This window comes from Lissotriton vulgaris, chromosome 7 (genome assembly GCF_964263255.1).
Source record: "Lissotriton vulgaris chromosome 7, aLisVul1.2, whole genome shotgun sequence".
NCBI lineage: Eukaryota > Metazoa > Chordata > Amphibia > Caudata > Salamandridae > Lissotriton > Lissotriton vulgaris.
Genome location: NC_141695.1, coordinates 957858784 through 957879788, shown reverse-complemented (window position 1 = coordinate 957879788; position 21005 = coordinate 957858784). Strand labels below are relative to the sequence as shown.

General features: G+C 39.6%; 1 protein-coding gene across 1 annotated transcript in view; it reads right to left on the bottom strand.

Moving 5' to 3' along the window:
* Positions 1-1745: 1745 nt before the first annotated feature.
* Positions 1746-21005, bottom strand: part of LOC147702816 (gamma-aminobutyric acid receptor subunit alpha-1) — a 536635-nt gene continuing 517375 nt past the window's right edge. The window contains exon 10 of the mRNA XM_086931399.1: positions 1746-19734. Within this exon, the coding sequence (XP_086787525.1) occupies positions 19429-19734 (306 nt within the window). The 3' untranslated portion in view covers positions 1746-19428. The remainder of the gene's footprint in view (positions 19735-21005) is intronic.

Sequence of the window (21005 nt, the reverse complement as noted above, 5' to 3'; positions counted from 1 at the left end):
GACAATTTGGATTGGCAAAGCAAGGATCTGCAGACAATGATGAACAGGCATTTACGGGCATCTCCAGGATGGATTTCTAAATGAAGGAAGGTAGTAGGTCAACCTCAGAGAAGCTAGCCTTTAGGATGGTTAAGGGAGTTTATGAATTCACCATGGAAAACACAATTTAATCTTTTGCACTTGGGGTGGCAGGATAGGCTTAGCAGGCAAGGTGGGTGTCTATTTGGTGTTGTCAATGTATGTCCTCATTTTGGTAACCTTCTTGGGAAGAAGTGATTGATGGCGATGCATTTAAAGATTCAATGGGGGTCTGGAGGAGGTGGCAGGTCAGTACAAAAGTGTTTACCTGCCTCAATTTTTTCTTTTTTAATTGTTCACTTTGTTGGTGGTAGACCTATAGAACCTGGCTTTGAAGGTGTTGAAGAAGGATTTGCATGCCAGACAAAGTGCTTTAATTTGACTGAAGTTGTTTAGAGCACTGGTTAGAAGTCTCCGTTTAATTTTCTTTTTCTGCACATAGAGCTTGAATTCATACTTTTATCAGGTATTCCAAAGTGGTAAGGGTTCTGGTTTCGACAGATCATGGTTTTGGTTTGTGTTTATAACCATACAGCTTTTTGCCAAAGTGAATGTATGAAGAAAAATGTAGTCTCTACAGTCGACAAATATTGGGGAATCTCATTGCATGAGCCTAGGATTGAGGATTAGGCCTTCATGATGACATTCATTGAGGATGTTGAATTTGGAGTGCATAGGATCATTGACCTCCTTAAAGTCCACAATCATGAGGAGAGTATAAAGGCATTATTCAATTGTTTTTGTTTGTGAGTCAATATGGAGGCGGAAGTGTCCAAGGGAGATGCTTATGATGGCTGAATGGAGGCAGATCTGTGAAGAGAACAAGTTTGTGTTAGTGAAGTTCTTGTTCGAGCTAGGGTTCACAAGATTAGATCGAAAGAGGCTATCAAGGGATATTTGGAGTTGGCGGTGGGAGATGTGACTATTGGTTGACTTCTATGTATATGTATTTGTGTGCAATTATGTACATAAAGGCACATGTGTAATGCAAAGATGGCTGGTGTTCACTAAATGATCAGTACCAGGTGGACTTGTAGGTAATTTTGAGTGCATGTCTTCTGATGTGTTTGAGGTCTAAATGTCAGATGTGGGACCTGGGGAGCTTAGGTCACCTAGGAGTAGTATATGACTGCAAAGTGAGGATTAATTGTCATACGTTTGTGAGCCTGCACTGCTGGTCATATGTTTGAGCCAGTAAGTGTGATGTGGGAGAGGTTATTAGTGTGAGCTATTTGGGTGTGGTATTGGGAGTGGGGGCATTGGGAGTTGTCTATAATGTGTAACACATATAGGGCAGATGGCTAAGATGAGGGACAAGGAGTCCTTCAATTTTCTTGGCCAACTTCTGTTCAGAACTATGTTTTACTGCACAGAATTCACACATCTTATGTATAAAAGCACATTTTAGCTGCATCTACAAAAGACATGATTGGCCCCTAAGACATTTGAGGTGGTGATTGAACAAGTACAGCTGAGCATGCTTCAGAGATCTTCTCCCGAGACACTTCGAAGAATCTATCTGTCCATCATAAGAAAATATAAAAGGAACATTTCAGAAAACAATCCCTCACTTTCTATTTTCCATGTGCATGGTTTCTAATAAAACAACATTTTGGGGATAAAACATGACAAGAGACGATCGAGGCTGAGAAATCATCCCAATCAAGTAGGTTATTGAACATTTTTTAGCTTTATTATTTTAAGAGAAGTACAATTTGACATAAAATAGAGAGCTTTTGCTAAACTCTGTAAAGCAATACATGCGTCTACCATAAACAACCTCAATTTGTTTTCAGTTTATTGCCACATCACTGCACTGAGGTGCGAGAAACATTCAGTGTCATTTTTCAGATAGCGCCCGGGACAGCGGGAGCGGCCACTCTACAAGAGTCTATCAGTATTTTCAAGGAAGACTTACTAGTATTACATGGTTTAGCAAAACGCTGTATAAAAGCTACAGAGTATACCCTTTTCTTCGATAAACTGTGCAATCAATTTTATACATTTCCATACTATTCACACTTACTAATGAACTAAGAGGTGATATAATGCAGTCGTTGCATAGCAAGAAGCAGACTATTTAAAAATATTCACAACTAATGTGCAAAATGCAGACCCAAAAAGTAGCCATGAAGAATACCCAGGAAGGCAGAATGACCAAAAATGAACAAACTACGCCTATGCCAAATTAACCAGATAAACAAGTACACAAAGTTAAAAATTCATACGTTTATATTTTTTTGTATTTCTATACATGTATCTATACATAATACTAGAAGGAATAACATCCCCTTTAAATGACTAATCAGGAAAATTTTCTAGGGTCTCAGACAAATGTTTTTGTCCAACTGATATGCAGAAGAAAAACACAACCACTTCAGAAATCCTTGCTTGATTGTATTCCATAAACGTTGTTTTTTGTTAAAGAGAAGAAACATGAGTGTGTATACAATCCACAGCAATGTATTGTCATGTAATACATACTAGCTCCATCCTATCCTTCCTCAGTTTCCGCATCCCCATGACCCACATGTCCACAGGAAGACATGTTGTTTCACACAATTTATTTCACACCATCAGATCATGAATTACACGTCGAAACCCTCATGCAGCTTTATGGCGATTGTGCGACATAGGTCCAGAGATTTGGATGTTTTTCTGCTTCTCAGTGAAAGCAAAGCCTTAGATTCTGAAGAATATCTCTACCAGCATCCCACAAGCCACACTTTCTACTGATGACTCGTTTACAGGTAGGAGATACATGCTGGGGCGTTTTTTTACCTTCCAATGTTGTACACTGTGCAGATGCAACTATTCAAAACTTGCATGGCAATTCCTTTTATGCTAAGAGTTTTATTTTTAGTTGGCCAACCAATGTATGGGGACACAGTGCAGTTGCTACCCACTGCGAATCCCCTGCCTTAAGCAACAAGAACTTACATGATCAAGCTCTAATGACAATGGCTTGAAGACGGTCTGTAAGCGCGGGTAAGCTCGGCAGCAGTCTAACCTCAGCTGCCTCCTCCAGACTCTAGACCTTTGTGGTTGGATACAATACCATGGAAATTGTATCCCAGTGGGATCGTCTCACTTTATGTGCAACTTGCACATCGAGACCATTGTTGGGAGAAAGTCTGAAGAATATGTCAACTTGGAGAATTAGAAGGCAGGAGGGTGAAATGAAAAAAAAGGTTTACATTGAGCATGTAAGACACATGTTTATAAGCTAGTATTTAGAGGAACTTTACTTCTAATACTGGTTGGAAAGGGGATGTCAAACCTACCGCATTGGACATCTTTTTTTTAAAGCCCTTACATATTGTTCCTACAAAGATATTGCTACAGTAAAAACGTTGTGTATTCAGTTTACTTATTAAACCTATTTTCCTGTACATTCCTTTGTTTTCAGATAGCGGTATTTAATGCTACATATATTACATCACATTTTGTAACACTTATGTATCAGCAAAGATAGCGGTTGGTAATATACAGATTTTTTACACATATATTTATATATATAAGCTTTGCCTCAGCCTACCAAAATTCAATCTGTCTTTTACTGCCTGCCTGAGATTGTAACATAGCTCTCCTGTGAAATGCCCCACATGCATCTCCTGAGTAGCTGTCCAGCATCTCTGAATCATGACCATCTCACCAACCATGTATGTTATCTTCTTCAAGAGAGGTGCTGTAACACGCGCTGAATGGGTGAATATCGATCTTGAAGAAAGTTCACAGACTTTACAGCAAAACTAACTTATTTTTTTCCAGATTTGAAGCATGCAAAGAGAAGTTTACCACATTTTTTAATTCTTTAAATTGTTGTCTGGAACCGTGATCATTCTGGAGCGATTCAAATATGTTGACAATGAATTTGAAATCTGGTCACATTCATGTCCGAGAAACATTGTTACAACATATGTTATCTTCTGCTCACATACTAGAGATATGTTTAAAGTACCTCACTTCAACCTCTGTGTCAACTGATTTGTTTGGCAACACATGTTTCAGAGAGTACAGATGGATAGCTTAACACTTTCAGGTGCTGCTCAAACACTGTTTGGAATTACCAACGAGTGATGACTGGTATGAACTTCTTTGCTTAAGGCAAGCAGTCTACAAAAAAACCAAATTTGTACTTTGCGGTCCCCTAGTTGACAGTTTCCGAAGAAGCGTCGGTGATTGATTACACATAGAAAAAGATATACCAAGTGATTGCCAAAGAACAGCCATCTCACAGCAGGGCTGAGATTTACTTGTCTTTCGGTGTTATGATGCCTCACAAGTTGCTTGGGGTTGTCCTGTTCGAGTCTTTGAAAGGGCTCTTTGTCAAAGCACGCCATCAGTTAGTTTCCATAGTAACTAAAGAAGACAAACTGAGCAGAAGAGAGCAAAGCTGGAGAGAAGACTTTGCATCCGAAGGAATGCCACTTTGCGGTGTGGCATGTCAGAACTGAGACGGGCTTTGTCAGTTCATTCACAAGGTGGACATACAATTTAACTAAAGCACTAGTTAAGAACTGGTCTCAGGATTCAATGCTGGAAGTAGCTCTCTTTGCACCACCCAAGATAATTGTAAACAATGTTACAAACTCGAATCATGAAAAAGTGCCTTTGTGTTTCTGGGTCATGTCTGAAAATGTAGATTGTCTTGAGTGGAAGCAAAATGTGAACGACAGCCAGGAAAAGACTCTCTAAGTATGAATATTACATAGGAAACAAAGAAGGAAAACAATTTGGAGTGGGAGCTAACACTGTCTCCGTGACTAGACCCAAAGGTCAAGGCACGGGAGAAGAAAATATAGGTACAGAAATGTCTATGGACAACACAGATAAATGTTACTGGCATTAAGGCCCCATGCTTTACCTACAGCACTGGCGTGGAAAGGATATACTAATTCTGAACTTAACCAGAATACCGGACATCCCCCATTATTTTTTCAAAATCAAAGTTGTATCTCAAGCAGCCTTTTTCTGTTTGGAGAATTTTGCAGAAGTAAAGGGCAGAAACAAAGAATCAGCTGGCTACTCCCAAAAACTGAGGACAAGTTTCAGACGTGCTGCTGCAATTGATTGTGCTGGATTTGCTTTGGCCTCAGTCAAGCTTTGTTTCTGGCTCCTGATGAGAGCGGTCATGGATACCAAGGGAGGAGCATCTCTGAACTAAGAAGAAGGAGAACAGGCTTGATACCAGAGCTGTGATCTATCCCCTGTCTTTATGGATGCTCGTTCACAAGAGAGGGAACTTGGGGGCATATACGGAGAGCATGAACAAAGTAAAATCAGCCATCATTGCATCGCTAAAAAAAGTAGAAATGGAGTCTCTTGCACGTTTTTGCAAAGGTAAACTAGCTGAATTCTTCCTATTCTGTATTCTGGGTAAGATTTTGATCTATGTCTATCTGTGAGCAAATTGCATGGGTCTAGGTATGGCAATGCACAGTGCTTCTTTTAGCCTTTGGGTGACTGAAGTGACCGCCTTCAAATACCATTGCTTTTGCAGCTACACCTTACTTCAACAGAAGAGTTCAATTATAAAAGTTTCAGAGCATTGTTCAGCAGACTGTGCTTCTGAAGCACCTTGCTGATTGCACATCCCTATTAAGTTATCATTCTGTCTGCTCTTTATAGGTTTTTGGGCCATTCTGAATAATTTAGTACTATATTTTATGCACCCTGTTTTGAATAATGCTGGTTCTATTGTGTATCTTCCTTGTCACATAATTTGTCACTAACTTCTGTATTGTACAATGTGATGATTGAACAAATCCTACCCTTTGGATTGATTTCATCCTCTTTTCTTCAGTTTCACACTGGTACACAATACAAGCATCCCACTAACACAATGGGTCAAAATGTTTGTGCAATTTTGTCTATCGTGTGCCTTGCCCTAATACCTGTTAGGGAAATAGAAAAATGGCTTTGGGATGAATGAACTTTAACTAACCTAAACTCAGAGTTCAAGGAATACTTCCAGCATATCGTCTTTCATTATGTATTTCTGGTTTTGCTGATTTTTCACATATGTAACTCAAATACTACAATGTTTTGAGGAGTTTAGGTACTGGAATATTGGAGACACAACTAAGAAATTATGTATCAAATGGGTTGGAGTGGGAACTCATTGGAACAAAAGACTTTGATGTGGCACCCAGAGTGACGTCACATGCGGTTTAGGAGGATACACGTATATGTTAAATGATCATTATCTTTTTCTAAGCTGTTTATATTGGATTACAGTTTGAAGACAAGGTCGTGCAGTTATAGAAAGGCAGAGCAAGATCTTCTGAAGTTACTTGTGAAGCCGAATCTAGATCTCTTTGGCACTTGACTAGCTGCACACCTGGCATTTCCTTTCCTTCCAAGGAAGTGAACCATAAGAATGAATGTTCTTGAGCAGAAGATTGATGTTAATAAGACAATTTCTTCTTTGTCCTGATTGTTTACTTGTTTGTTATAGATGCTTTGTGAGGATGCCTTAATCATTTTGTTTCTGGCCATTTTAAATTCTTGGCGGAAGAATATATTAATGTCTTACGGGATATTTTTGTGACCTCGAGATAGTACTACTTTCAGAGACTTGGGGGGGTTCTACAAGCTGGATGTGTTGTTAACTAGGATTTTATCTGGAGCATTATATCATACGAATGCAACTGTTTTTAACACTTCTGACTGACAGGAAAGAAGCGCTTTTGATATTGGCAGTGGGGGAATGGTAAAGAAGTGGACTCTCACCATGCTTCTAATTTCCATTTAATTGTTACTGCATCTCAGATGCGGGTGCAATACATTTTATAGGATTCCGGCAACTATATTTATTTGACCACTACTGAATTATTGGTGTACTTTCAACATCCAGTTAGTTGTAATGTAGAGAACTTTAAAGGAATGCATGCACTGATATTCAACCAGAGGGACGGGTCAGGAACAAATATATATTTTGTAGCCTTTTAAACATTTGTTATTGAGCAAAGTCACTGCAAAAAAAAGGAAGTCCACTTGCCTCTCACTTACAACTCCTAATTGGAGTTAAGCTCCCACGGCTCTAGGAAAAGGAACAAAGGGACAGCTGTATGAACCGGTAAACTGCAGGGTTTGCAACCAGTAAATGTGTTTTGTTCAAATGTTTTAAAGCATTTAGCAAATCTGTATCAGGTTATTGAACCACTAAATCGGTTTAGAAACCATAACAAATCAGGATTTGGAAGAGGCATGTTTAGTGCATCTCTCCCAAATATAGATTCCTTATGGTACGTATTAATGTTTTATGACCAAAATCCATTCACAAAACATTAAAATCTTGCAGGGTACCGTAAGGCAGTGGTAACCTGTTCCTGTTCCCAAACACGAAACGGTCTCCAAGAGACCCCTTCCTCTTTGTGAAAGGTCAGAAAACATTTACAGGTACTACCTACTCTTAAAAACGTTTTCAAAACCTTTATTACATTTTTTTGAAACACAGCCTATTTTTCTTAAAGTAAAACAACCTGTATTTAAAACAATGATTACTTTATTTAAAAGCAGTCAAGGACATGGTAGTCTTTTGACCCAAGAAGGCCCCAATCCATGTGATTGCAACAAAACATAATTGGTTGCGATTTGCGACCTACTTCATTAACATGGCTGAGGTATGTCGGATTCTGACCAACTATGATTGGGATTTTTAAGAACCAAACAATTAGTATATAGGGTGGCTCTTAAAAATCTTTACTGGTCACATGAATATTCATTAGAGTAAATAGTACATATGTCCCAATATTACTGTACAATATTAGCAATGTCTGAAAATTAACCTTGAAAAACTCACTGGTCCCAAAAAGGAACCAAAGTAAATGAAGATAATAAGCAGATATGCAAGGCTAGAAACCACACATCATCAATTCTTGCAGGGAAACCAGCTACCCAAGTAACCTCATGTGCCCTTCTCCCACATCAGCAACATGCTACTTATTCATGTACTGCTAACAAACACTGGTATTCAAAAAATGTTGAACAAAATGGAATTTCAACAGGTGACCTAAGGTCTCCTCCGCAGGAGTGCCAGCCAGCTATTTCTTATCCCCATAAACTTCCTATTCTTGTTTCATGTCTCTGCGTAGAGATGCGGGAGCAAAATTGTGTATTGCGTCAGCCCCCAATGTCTAGTACACAATACCCTGGAGGTTGGCTTCTCCCTCACAAATTGACCTTGTCAAGAAAACACCTCCATAACCGAAACAATGACAATTGATGAATGTTCTATATACTTAGATCTCACAGTCATGTCTAGGTTGAGATCATTTCTGGGCAGAAGCACTTCCTCTTTGAAAAGTGACACAGGCATGTCCACCAACATGGTATTTCAGCCAGAGTGGGCAAAATCAAGAGGCACAGAACAGGAGCTCAAAGGATTTGTAGCTATCCTTAAGTCCTGTTTCTGGTTTTTCATGATTTTAGTGTGCCTAACCAGCATATGACCAATGATAGAAAGCCTCATGGGATGTTTTCATAGAGAACCTAATCAAATTGATACATAGTAGTCTGACCAGATGTTGACCAAGGTGAACACTGCTAAGCTATTGATTTCGTGTGGGAAGATATGTGCAGGTCTTAGCTGAAAATGCATGCTAAATAATGTAGTCACTTCGTGTACTTGGAAAGCGGTATTTAGAAAAGGTTAGGTCAAGCAGCTTAACGCATTTTGCATGTTTTATAGAATAGGGCAGTGTAAAATAAGAATGGTCTTCAGCTTGGGGATTTACATCTTCAGCACAGTTGTTTGGTCATAATTTAAAGATATTTTTCAAGTAAGTATGGATGTGCAGCTGAAATTGGTACTGGCAGGTGAGTGTGTTGTTTTCAGTTTCGTTTAACTTGTACCAGAGATGTGAAAGAATTTCACACAATGTGAAGATGAGTAGGTTAAATTAGCTCAACCACCACATTATTATTACCACTAATAATCTTGCTTGACATCTTAATTTCTTTCCGCAATTGTCTCGATTATCATTCTCCTTTTTATCAAATTTCTACACAATTTTATTTCTGAGCATATACTTGTTGAAGTAAAAGTAAAGGAGTGTTAAATCTGTCCATTTTCTAACTTTCCATTACTTCCGAAATTGATAAAAACATGTTTATATTCACAGCAACAGTTAACTGTAGGTCGGTCAATGGTTTACTGCCAACAACATCACAGCTGCCTGAATGGCCATACCTTGACGAAAAGAATGAGGGATAAGTATGCTAATAAATTTAAGGAAGTGTAATATGACTACTAATGAAGAATTAAACTCATGCACTTTAAGGAAAGTAATGACTTGCTTTGTTTGATCAAATAACCAGCAAAAGAGGATGGTATGGCAATGTTACAGTTTTTATTGAAATTGTACTAAAATAACACCTTCAAAAGTAGCACCTCACCTATGTACACTAACAATTTCACCTTTCAAAGGTACATTGCAAAGTATGCCAAGAAGGCCACTGGAGACCTTAAACCAAATGTGTGGCTTTCATGTGATCTTGTGATATGTTTGGGAGCTTCTAAAATCACTTGCTGATAATGTATTACCTGGTACCCTTTAGAGAGGTTCAGGTCCAAATGCTAACTAATATCAAACAGATTATTTTGACCTTACTTAATTCATATAGTCCTTTTTATGTTCAGATGTATGCACAAATGCTTCTATAATTGTCCTGGTAATGTGACTTTTACCAAGTCAAATTAAGAAGGTATGCAAGCAAGAAAGCAATGTTCTCCAACAAATCTTCAGGACACCCCAAGAGATTGATATACAGAAAAGCACATGCAATGATGCAAACGGCAGAAAACTATAAAGGCCGCAAACATGCACATAATTATAGGGACATAGAATGTTGCAACAGTGCGATGAAATATGCTTTTTCACTCAAAATCATGACTGCTCATTCTCGTAAAGGTTATTATAGTGAATGTTTTACATATGTATTTAAAGTGCTTCAAGCCTTTCATTGTTATACCAGGTGCCTTGAAGTCATTGTCCTAGCCACACTTAAGTGATATGAGCGAAACCATCCAGTCATGGAGCCGTTTTTGCTAAGATATTTCTGTTTTCCTGTGACCGACTTTATTCCTTTCTATATGTTGGAACATGAGATATTAAAGAAGTTATAGTATATAATAGAAACATTAAATCGCTAAAGACCCTTTTCGATGTGTGCACTGGATATTCAATATTCTCAGAAGCTTAATACCACAAATAGAAGATCAATTGTTTTTGCTTGTTAATTCCATATCATAGACAATATTTAAATTCAGCTTCTCATTGTATAATCTTACTCAGTTGCAGATAATTTTTCCATGGACTACCAAAGAGCTTTTATTTTCTGTCCTTATCTTACACAATTACTCTTTTTTTATCAATGCCCACTGTCCTCAGACCCTTTTCCACCTGTAAATAATCATACGTTCCTTGATCCTTTTTCATATCCTTGACTTTTGTAATTTCCTTTCCTTGCTGAATATTATGAGAGAAGAGAGAGGAATTACTAATATGAACGCTGCGCATGATGCTGAAGGTACTTTTTTTCTAATTTGCCCTTTGGAAATCCATACCCTTGATATGAAAGCATTAGACAACAGATCTTGTTTTAGTCACATGGCAACCACTCTTGGATGTGGTCCACCAAATTTGGTTTGAGTGAGTTAGTGATGAAGCGAGTGAGCACATTAATTAGGTTCACTGTAAAGTAGAACTCACACCGAACATTCCCTTCTGAGCCTAACAAGTTGTGGGTATTCATTAAACATTCTAAATGACGAAAGCCTCAACCATTCCTGCAGACAACGTCTTGCAGTCTAGAATTATGTATTTGAAATATGGCGCGGAGAGGAAAACCTTTGGATGATAGATACTTTCATTCAGCTGGAGTGCTTGACCTGTTATCCTCCAGAGATGCTAAGCAGTAGTTTAGGATTTCCGTTTGCAGACACATTTCTTTAGAGACAGCAATGATTTGAATGCTATGGTTGAAAGACACATTGAAGGCTCGAGGGAAAAGCCCTAGGAAAAGACCTTATGCTCATTAACCACATTTCATTTTTCAAGCCATAATAATGATAATAACTGCCTATTCTGGTAAGGTTACCTTACACCAGATAGCAAACACACAATAGAGTTAAGGGATGCCTCTGAGGGAAGAAGAAGCTAGTTGAAAGGCAACAGGCTTAAGCTCTGAAAGAAAACAGTGGATATACATAAGGAAAAGTGGCACATATACATTTTAGGTTATGTTTGCCACTTGCTTCACAAGGGACCGAGCAAACACCCTTTGTTAATGCAGATATTACATTAGTTTTTTCATTAGGTGCAAATTGGTATTGCACTATTTCTGTGGCGTATGGCGCATGGCCACAGCAAAATTCTTTCTTAGTTGAAAAATGTATTTCATTTTCTCTGTTCTTTAATACAGAAACAGGTGCAAACAATCCTTTGCCATTGTAAAACCTTGCGCAATATGGTTTAGATAACTCTTCTCTAATATGAATTGGCAGAAAAGGGATGCAAGGATTTTCAAAATGTGTTGTCCAGTGGGAGATTCTGTAGAATTGTGCAGAGTGAAAGAACTAAAGATGACATGAAGCAAGTGAAGACAGTGAAGAAAAAAACATGCTTCCACTGCCTCATCTTATGGTAGGCATACATGATAAGGGGATACATCTTTACTAATCTTGAGTAGTAGAGACACCATTTTTAATGTTCCGAAAGAGTTAGACTTGCTGCAGCTCTCAGCTTCACAACTCGATTCCCATCAAAATAACAGCATAGGACCTGATTACATTGTCGGTCGGAAATCAAACAGACTGACTCCTTGTCGGATAGGTTCAGACCAAATCGTCTTCGGCAAGTCTGACCGATTACGATGCTCTCCCAATGACTTCAATGACCGACAACACAGGCTCCAATTGAAAAAAAGGGTGGTTGTGGAGAACTCTGCACCCTGTGGCAGGCACCCCAGGGTGCCTAGCAAACTGCGCATGGTTTTAAAGAGGGGTCCCATGGTTACCCCAACAGCCCCCAATGAGAGGCCTCAGGATGAAGGGGGGCCTGCTATAGGCCCCAAAGTCAGTTTATGACCCCTTTTCTGTGTCGGACAGACCGAGTCAGAAATGCTGACCGAATCCAACATCATAATCCGTAGGTCAGAAATGCTGTCCGTAGAGCTGTATGATTCAGTTTTGACCAACTCAGAGTTTCCGAATGCCAGTCGGAACTGATTCTGACTCATCGTAATCAGTCAGTCAAAAATGTTTGCGACTGAGTCGGAAACATAGGTTCCAACAAGGTTTAGGGGAATTCGACTGCAGTTCAGGGACTGTTATACTGCTACTACTCAGCCTGAGTGCCAGGGAGAGAGAATGTGGATGAATGGAATGTTTGTGTGTGTGAGTGTCAGTTGGAGATGGGCTGAGTTAGATTTTCATGCCAATGCTTTAGAAATGTGTCATCTTTTGTATATCTTGCAATGTGTAAAATGCCTGTGAGCATTCTTTCTTTTACATTGCAAAGAAAGGGGATTTGTTATACTGCTGCTGCTCAGCCTGAGTGCCTGAGAGGGAGAATGTGGGTGAAAGCAATGTTCGTGTGAGTGAGTGTCAGTTGGAGATGGGCTGAGCAGCAATGAGGCTGCTCCTGTGGGGCTCTCATCCTGGATACATCTAACCTACAATAAATCTTTATGGAATCTTACCTGGACTACTTATGTTATTTACAACATATTTTGGCAATGCACTGGAAAATAACTACGTGTTCCAACTCATGAAGTACTAAAAATTACATCCTGAAGAAAGTGAACGGTAAAATACTTCTTAAAACCACTTACTACAGAATTTAAGCATACTGGCACTCCTGAGTGAGCCCTACCAGTGACCTCTACATCGATTGCCCCAACATAAGTTTGCCAGTCCCTGCTCTACCTTCATTCTTTCTTTCCTGCTCCTTAGGGGCAGTGCTCCTTCTCCTGCTACTTTGGGACAGCCCCCTTTTTTAAGTGCAGTTTCCTGCTGGAACAACCCCTAGCTCTTACTGCCAGCGTATCATCCTGCCTGCTACCTGCCTGAAGAGCTGTCTGTGTCCTGCTACCTTCCTGTCTTGTTACCTCTTCATCTTGTTGCTTTAAAGAAGTGTCACAGTTTTGCTGCCTTGCGAGAATGTTTCTAGAATGTGCACTGTTGTGTGGAGAAGCACCTGCACTCCATCTCTGTTGGACTTAGAAGTTTGTTTTCTGCACCTTTTTGGAGGAGCTTCCCTATTCAGAAGTCCCTTATGAGTAGCATGTGGGGGAGTGTTACTGGCAAAAGTCATTTGGCATGACTTCAAGGAGGTGTTTCCTTGCTTCCCGTGGGAAGGACATCGGGGGCACTACTTCTGTCTTAGTGACGACCTTATGGTGCAGACTGTGCGGTGTTTTGGTCAATCTTCCCACTTTCGTCTGTCATGAGACTGACTTTGTTGTTCCTCAGGTCTCCATCGCTGAGCCACATTTGTTTTAAATTTCAAATGAAACCACCACCTACTTTCGGACTCTTCAACGGATTCATTTCCTTTGTTCGTTGTTACCAGCGCTAGCCCACTTTATCCTCGCGTAGTGCCCTTTCTTGTGCAAGGTTTCCTCCCATGGACGTTTGTGAGCAGGCGGACGCCGGGAGCCATCCAGCGCGGCATCAGTGCTGTGTGCCTCCATCTTTTGATTGGTGAAATTCTTAACTGCTTGCAGCTTCATACTCCTCTGCCATTCACTTTTCCTGCCAACCACGTTTTTCTGTGTCTCAATAAAGTTACATTGAGACAAGAGAATCCTCCCACATCGGGTTTTCCTGCTGTGCCTCAATTTTCATCAGCTTTCTCTTGTTGTCAGTACCTGGTGCTAGCCATCCGCAATCAGCTTTAAACGTTACTTCATTATGACGACGCTGATGAACTCTCTGACGACCCTCTTCTCACAAGCTCTTCTAGCAACTCACACTCGTGTATTTCCAGGTTCGCCGGCCTCGAAGCAACTCTTCATAATTTTTTTTTTTATATATATTGCTTTTGTCTGTGCTCATTTTCTAAATGTATTATGGAAGCTATGCACCGTGAATCGGTTGTTCTTGCTTATTTTGACAAGTCTTGTTGATGATCTGCCATACAGCATGATGATATGTTTAACATCAGTTGTTATCTTCTGCCCTGCCTACCATCTCTTATTTGCTGCATTTCACGGTGATAGGCACACCTGCGTAAAGTAATGCAAACAATTAAGATCTTATCTTGTGTTTTTTCCATGCTATTCCCATGGATTAGTCTAGTATTTAGTTTTGTGTTGCTGTAATGACTTCTTTTCTCCATTCATAATGGTATTCATTTTACACTCGTTTGTACTTTTGCATTTCTAGAAGAGTTTCGGGTGAGCGGTCGCACACCAGTGTTCCAGAGTTTGACTGTGTGCCAATGTCATATGCCATATACTTATTGTTGTACTATGCTTACTGATGTGCTAATGTGTGAATGCTTTATTCTTCCTTCCCTAAGGTACTTGTATTTATGTTTCCTGGCATGTGTAGGAATATGATTTGAAATGAATGTTAATTATTGTTTCCCACTCTTACGTGGTTATGGGTTGGTGTTGTTCAACCACCCATTGTAGTACAGATGTATTGTGTTTGACTCAGAATGGACTTTTGCAATTACTTACCTTATATGCTTTTTCATTCCTTAAGTGCTTTTACATTAGTCCTGTTTGAAGTCCCCCTCACACATCACAACCCAACTGTATGTTTGGGTGGAGGTTATTGTTGGTGATTGGTGTGATCTTTACTTGTTTTGTATGCTGACTTCATATGCTTATACGTATGTGATTTACAAGTTACTGCTTGCTTGCATATGTATTTCTCCCTTGGATTTCAAGGTTTCCTGCTTGATTTTTGTTTGTTCGCACGTCAGGGTTGTGTTGGGTGTTCCTTGGTTCTGTGTGAAGCCCCTACACACATCACTCCCCAATTTGAGTTGTTGGGGGAAGAGTTTTTTCCTGTTTACTTTACATGCATTTACTTAAGTGATTTCAGATTGCTTCTTGCTTTACTTATTAGATTTCAGATTGCATCATGCTTTGGTCTAAATTGCATTGTTACCTCCTTGGGTGTCAAGATTTCCTTTGCTTAGTTTGCGCTGTCCCCTCGCACGTCAGGGTTGCGTTGGGAGTCCTGTTGGTTCTGTGTGAAGCCCCTTACACACATCACACCACAATTTCTTGGTGGGGGAAGTTTTCTACAGGTGTGCTTGTTACTTTGTTCTGTGTGGAGATTTTCCACACCTGCTTACTGTTTTTTTATTACTGATTAGTTTCCTTTCACGGTTTCTTCGTTGGCTCTCTTTTGCATCTTATGTTTGACTGGCCAGCTTTCACAATCTAGATACTTGGGTTGGTATGTAGTCTGTGGTGTGGGAGTGTTTGGCTGTTGTGCGATACAAAGGAGGATGGTGTGCATGAGTCTTTGTACTTTTATTTTGTTTCAACTTCTTTTATTCACTTCTTTGCATGAATGTTCCATCTTTAATTTGTCATGCCAAAGCTGTAGAAATGTGTCATCTTTTGTATATCTTGCAATGTGTAAAATGCCTGTGAGCATTCTTTCTTTTACATTGCAAACAAAAGGGATGTGTTATACTGCTGCTGCTCAGCCTGAGTGCCTGGGAGAGAGAATGTGGGTGGATGGAATGTTTGTGTGTGTGAGTGTCAGTTGGAGATGGGCTGAGCAGCAGTGAGGATGCTCCTGGTGGGGCTCTCATCCTGGAACCATCTTACCTACAATAAATCTACTTGGAAACTTACCTGGACTACTTATCTAATTTACAACAGACCCTTTCCGACCGACATCGTAATCACTCATAACATTCTCCCAAAATTCCACCAACCCAACAGATTAGTACGCATACCCCTTGTATCACATATAAACTCTCCCAGCCCTGGTGACAACACACATCCAGGTGCAAGTTATCGAAATCCATCACATAGAAGGAAAGGGCATTTTTAACCCTATTTATTCTTGGGATTTATGCTGGCGGACACCACGCCCATTATGCAGAAGTTAAAAAGTGAAAGAGAAAAAATCTTTGAATAAATTGCAGAAGACATATAAAATATGTATGTTTGTCTAAAGTGAGCCAAAGGAAACAGTGATGTGGCTGAAAATTAATTTTATCGCTGCTAGCCGTTGTTAACAATATGAGCGGGGTAGAATGAACAGGCATGTAACATTAAAGGAAAGTTCACCATACTTATTGATAAAGCAGTCAAACAATTAATCAAAGAATAGATAAAAACGTTTGCTGTGCTCTGACTAACAAAACGGATGGCCAATCTCTACCGCTCCAGAACCACAGAGGTGAGCAGCCTTATGCACAATTAAACTTTGGAATAACCAGGCAGCCCTAAAACAAGCCCAAATGATGAAGACACTCTGATTTGATATTTCAGATAATAGCTATATATATATAGCTCCCATTGAGGACGCATTATTCCCCGCTCTAATGCCAGGCTATCATTAGAATTAGCATGTGCTGGATAATGAGGACTGGATATAAGATGTGTGTCCCAGTGTGCCACACAATGACCTGCTGGTTCCATTCAGTCATGTCTGATGCAACTCTGGTGCAAATTATGTGCACTCTCAATTTTAAAATATTATTTAGAAATACCCTCTCGAAATACCTTTTTTTGGATCATGTATTTAAGCTATCCAATTTTTTGCAATTGTTTGTGACGGATAGAAAAATGTCCTTGGATCTGTGATTTGCAGATGCCAAAACTCTCACTTTTGGGTATGTACCTCTTCTGTGAAACTGCTTAAGGCTTTCAAATGACCTTACCCCTCATAGAGCTACTTGTTACTTGTGTCCTGGTAAGTTATTTTTGCAATATTCAAATAGACCTACCCTATTAAATTAGGCTGATATGCCTTCAAGTAGGCCAGGTTCAGAGCAATAAAGTGTTTTCTACCTGAAGGATGTAGTTGCAGTTCTCACTGTCATAGCACATGGTATATATCTCATCAGACTGCACAATCTTTCAAAAAGAGTACACACTGAGTAAGTTTTACCAGGTTGCATTGTCCTAGAAGGGATGTCTTCCTCGCACTGCTTCATTGAAAATTGTCTGCTTAGTTATGTCCAACTCCGAGGGAAAAATATTTGAAGCTTAAGCAATAACTTTCGCAACAAGTGGCCCTTTTACAATGACACTGTTCTCCTGCTGTTAAAACACAAGTTCCTTCAAGTTAAACCGGGACTTTATTTTGAGAACAATGAAGGTATGTGCACTTATGTACTTGTGAAACAGATCGTACTAGACATATATCATTTGAAGCTCTCAGGAAGAGTGTCTGCTTCTACACACTGAACTTCCTGTGTCACAAACCCTGTTTTGGCTGGGGAGGGGGACACGCAAGATGCCCATTTTGTCTGCCACGGGCAACAGCACTTCAAGAACGTCAATTCACCAAACTGCTAGAAGTAGCAGAAGTGAAACCAAACACCCTTTAAATGCTGATGACATCAAATGGTTGCCCCATTTCCAATGCTTGTTCCGGAACAACCACCTATTGGGTGCTGAGGGGCTAAGGGAAGGTAAGGGAGAGGAGTGAGTGGAAGCTATGTAAGGCAAACATGGATCTTAATAACCTACTTACTTTATGCACAAGCTCTTCTCTTCACAAATCCTGATACCGGGGATTGCTAAGGACAAGCCAGGGGGAACAGATGTGACCCTAGGCTGCCCATACTGAAGTCCTTGAAAGAAGTATTGTGCTTGGTGCTCTATACAATACTGTTCTTTGGTTTTGGTAAAGGGCACATCTTGTCACTAGTTAACTGACTGTGTGTGCATGATTATTTCTTTAATGCCTACTGACTGGTAGCAGCGGTTAATGGCAGTGAACCACAGGAGAACAGAGGCAGACTGAATCTTGAGCCCAAAACAGGGGAAAGGGATCTCTGTTTCAAGAGAACTACAATTTTGTGTTAACACTATTAATTTTACTTTGCTCTCCTATTTCCATATATAATACTTCTTTGATTAAATCCTACAGGGTTAATATAGGAAAGCAAAACGCATTTGATGCATGCAAAAAATCGCAACGTGTTTTACAGATCGACACGCTAGGCTTCTTTTTCAAAGCGTTCTAACACGTTTGCATTTAAAGATAAGTTAGAAAAATCCTATATGTTCTTCAAAACATATTCGATAGGGTCGTTATAGAGCTCATCCGGAAAGGGATCATTAATTGTGATTGAACTCTAACAAGTGCTTCAGTTATGGGAGTCTTTAACACCTTTCCAACCATTCTGTGCGTTGCAAAAGAAATGTGCATAATTTAGCGATATGTGCACGATTCTCAAGCATGTTGACACAGCAGTGATTGGACGGGGCACAATTTATGCAACAGATGAAAGTGCTAAGAGTTTTCTGTAAAAAAATAGATAACATTTGTTCATGACATTATTATTTCATGTTCTCCAATGAAACCCTAAGCATCTGAAGCAATTTTGTAGGAAAGTATACAAGGCTGAAATATTCTTGAGGGAAATTTAGGTTTTTGCAACATTTTCGGCAGGAGATGCGCGGATTTGAACATTTGCACCTATCTCTTGAAACCCATTCTGCAAACAAGTCAAACACACTTTGACTTATGTCTCACACAACTACCTAATATTGTATCACTTTGCTCACTCTGGAATTAAAAAATACCTATCCACATACTGTACCTGAAGTTCTAGACTGCTTTGTAATCTACATTTTTTTGTTCTTCGATCGCATATCTACACTGTTAAAAATAAAATGCCATCAGTCCTTTGTGGGTTTGAGGGGCCTTGTGCCCACATTTTAGTGAAATTGGGCGCAGGGGAAATGTATCAATGTCACACATCATTTCCTGTAACTGAAAAGACACACATTCTTAGAGAGAAACTCTGCTTCATGAGAAGAAGTAGGAAACGTAGAGTGTTGCTCAAGGCCTTCGCTGCAGCACATCGATATCAACTCACTTTTTGTGTTGGGCCATTCCACAATCGTAGTGGCTGCAAGTAAGTATTGGAAGTACTCAGTTTCTACTTTAGAAAGCACTGTCTTTCTCTGTTTAAGAATCAGGGTTCCCGTGCACGCAACGAAAGATAACACTGTGGTAACTGCAAGTGCAGACAACTTTTCTTTGATTTTCCTCAAATTTTGTTGGGACCAGGAAGCCATCAATTTCTTTGAGACAGAGGCAATGCTGCAAAATGGGAGTACTCGGTCAGGAATTGAAAGCGATTCCCAGCGCCATGGAACAGAAACAAAATGTCAGAGCGGGGCAGTCTATTGAGGAGGAATCATGGCTTTGAGGCCCGGATCTCGATTCAAGTATGTTGCCCAGTAGACCAAGTTGAAAGTGCCAAAAAGCAAGGGGAAGGCTATTCTGGAGAGTCGATCAATTTTGCTGACACTGTTGAAGGTTTTCTTCGGCTCCGCTGGCTTTGGCTTGGGTTCGAGGGCCGGCTCTATAGCAGCACTTTTAGCAATGGTCGCTAACCCTTGGTCCCTGGCAATGTTAGGGTTGTAGCTCTGCGTTGCTGCCGCATACGTATTGTTTCTTTTCATAAGAGGGTCCTTCACTTTCTTTGGCTGGAGCAACAGAAATTGGATAAAGTTATTACATGTTTCCATTATTGTCTTTACATTCTCATTTTCATTTTCTAGACAGATGAATCAAAAATACCATCGACTTTCTGTGCGCACATCAAGGCCAGGTATCTGCACATCAATAAAACCACTGTAGAAAGAGGACAGGGCTATAAGTGATATTTCTGGTGGAATATAATATTACTGAAATTGTGGACTAGCCCCGTACTTTCAAATTCTTTAAACAAACTCCAATCTTATTCCTCATAAGTCCCTCGACTCCATATTGGAAAAGGCAGCATAGTGATTTATACCTGTTTGGTTACTCATGTGGGACCTATACACCACACTACCTTTTAGTGTCTAGCCCTTAGCGCATACAGTAACTTCTGAAGAGAGGCAAAGGACAAGCTTCGCCAATAACAAGCCCAGGTTTGTGTGCGTTTATTGAAAACATCTGTTTTTCAGTACGAACAATGGCTCATAGCATCCCCCATGTCAAACAGTTGTTCCCTCCCACAGTCCAACTATTTTACAGATACCAGCATTTCCAGCAAGTATAGCATTTATACAATGACTTAAGTAGTGGTAATGGGGATCACTATATCACTCACTTAAATTCACAAACCAATGTTACAGCCCATCAGTGTAAAAAATATATTCCATTGACAATGTATTGTCACTTCAACTTTTACTACATGTCAATTTACAGTAACATGCTCTTGTTATTTTATCAGCTCAATTAAATACATGCCCATTTGAAAGATGGTTTGAATTTCAAATGATAGGACTGTGAGAATGAGTTTGGGTTTGGTATCAACATCATTGGGAAAATTGTTTGGTACAAGACAGTAAAAATGTCTACAGGCAAGTAAACACGTTTATCTTCAAACTGAAAATATGAATTTGGGCTAGGAGGCATTTTTGCTTTTGTCTGTGCATCTTACATTGAAAGATACACTGACTTGAGCCCAATTAAATTGATCTAAATTATTCAAGAAAATATTTTTTTTACCTCTATGGTGATACAGAAAGAAATATGGAAATGGATAGCTGTCAATTGTGATTTTATATGTGAGCACACCATGCAGTTAGGGTTCTTGGGACGGCACAGTAAGAGGGGCTAATAAAAATTAAAAAAAACAATCTATCTGCACAATATGCTAATAGATAACCAGATACTCATGATATGATAACAGATTATTGAGCGTATCCTGTGCCTTGTCGATATGACTTGCACTTAAACAATAGAAGCCTTTGTGTTTCCATACAAA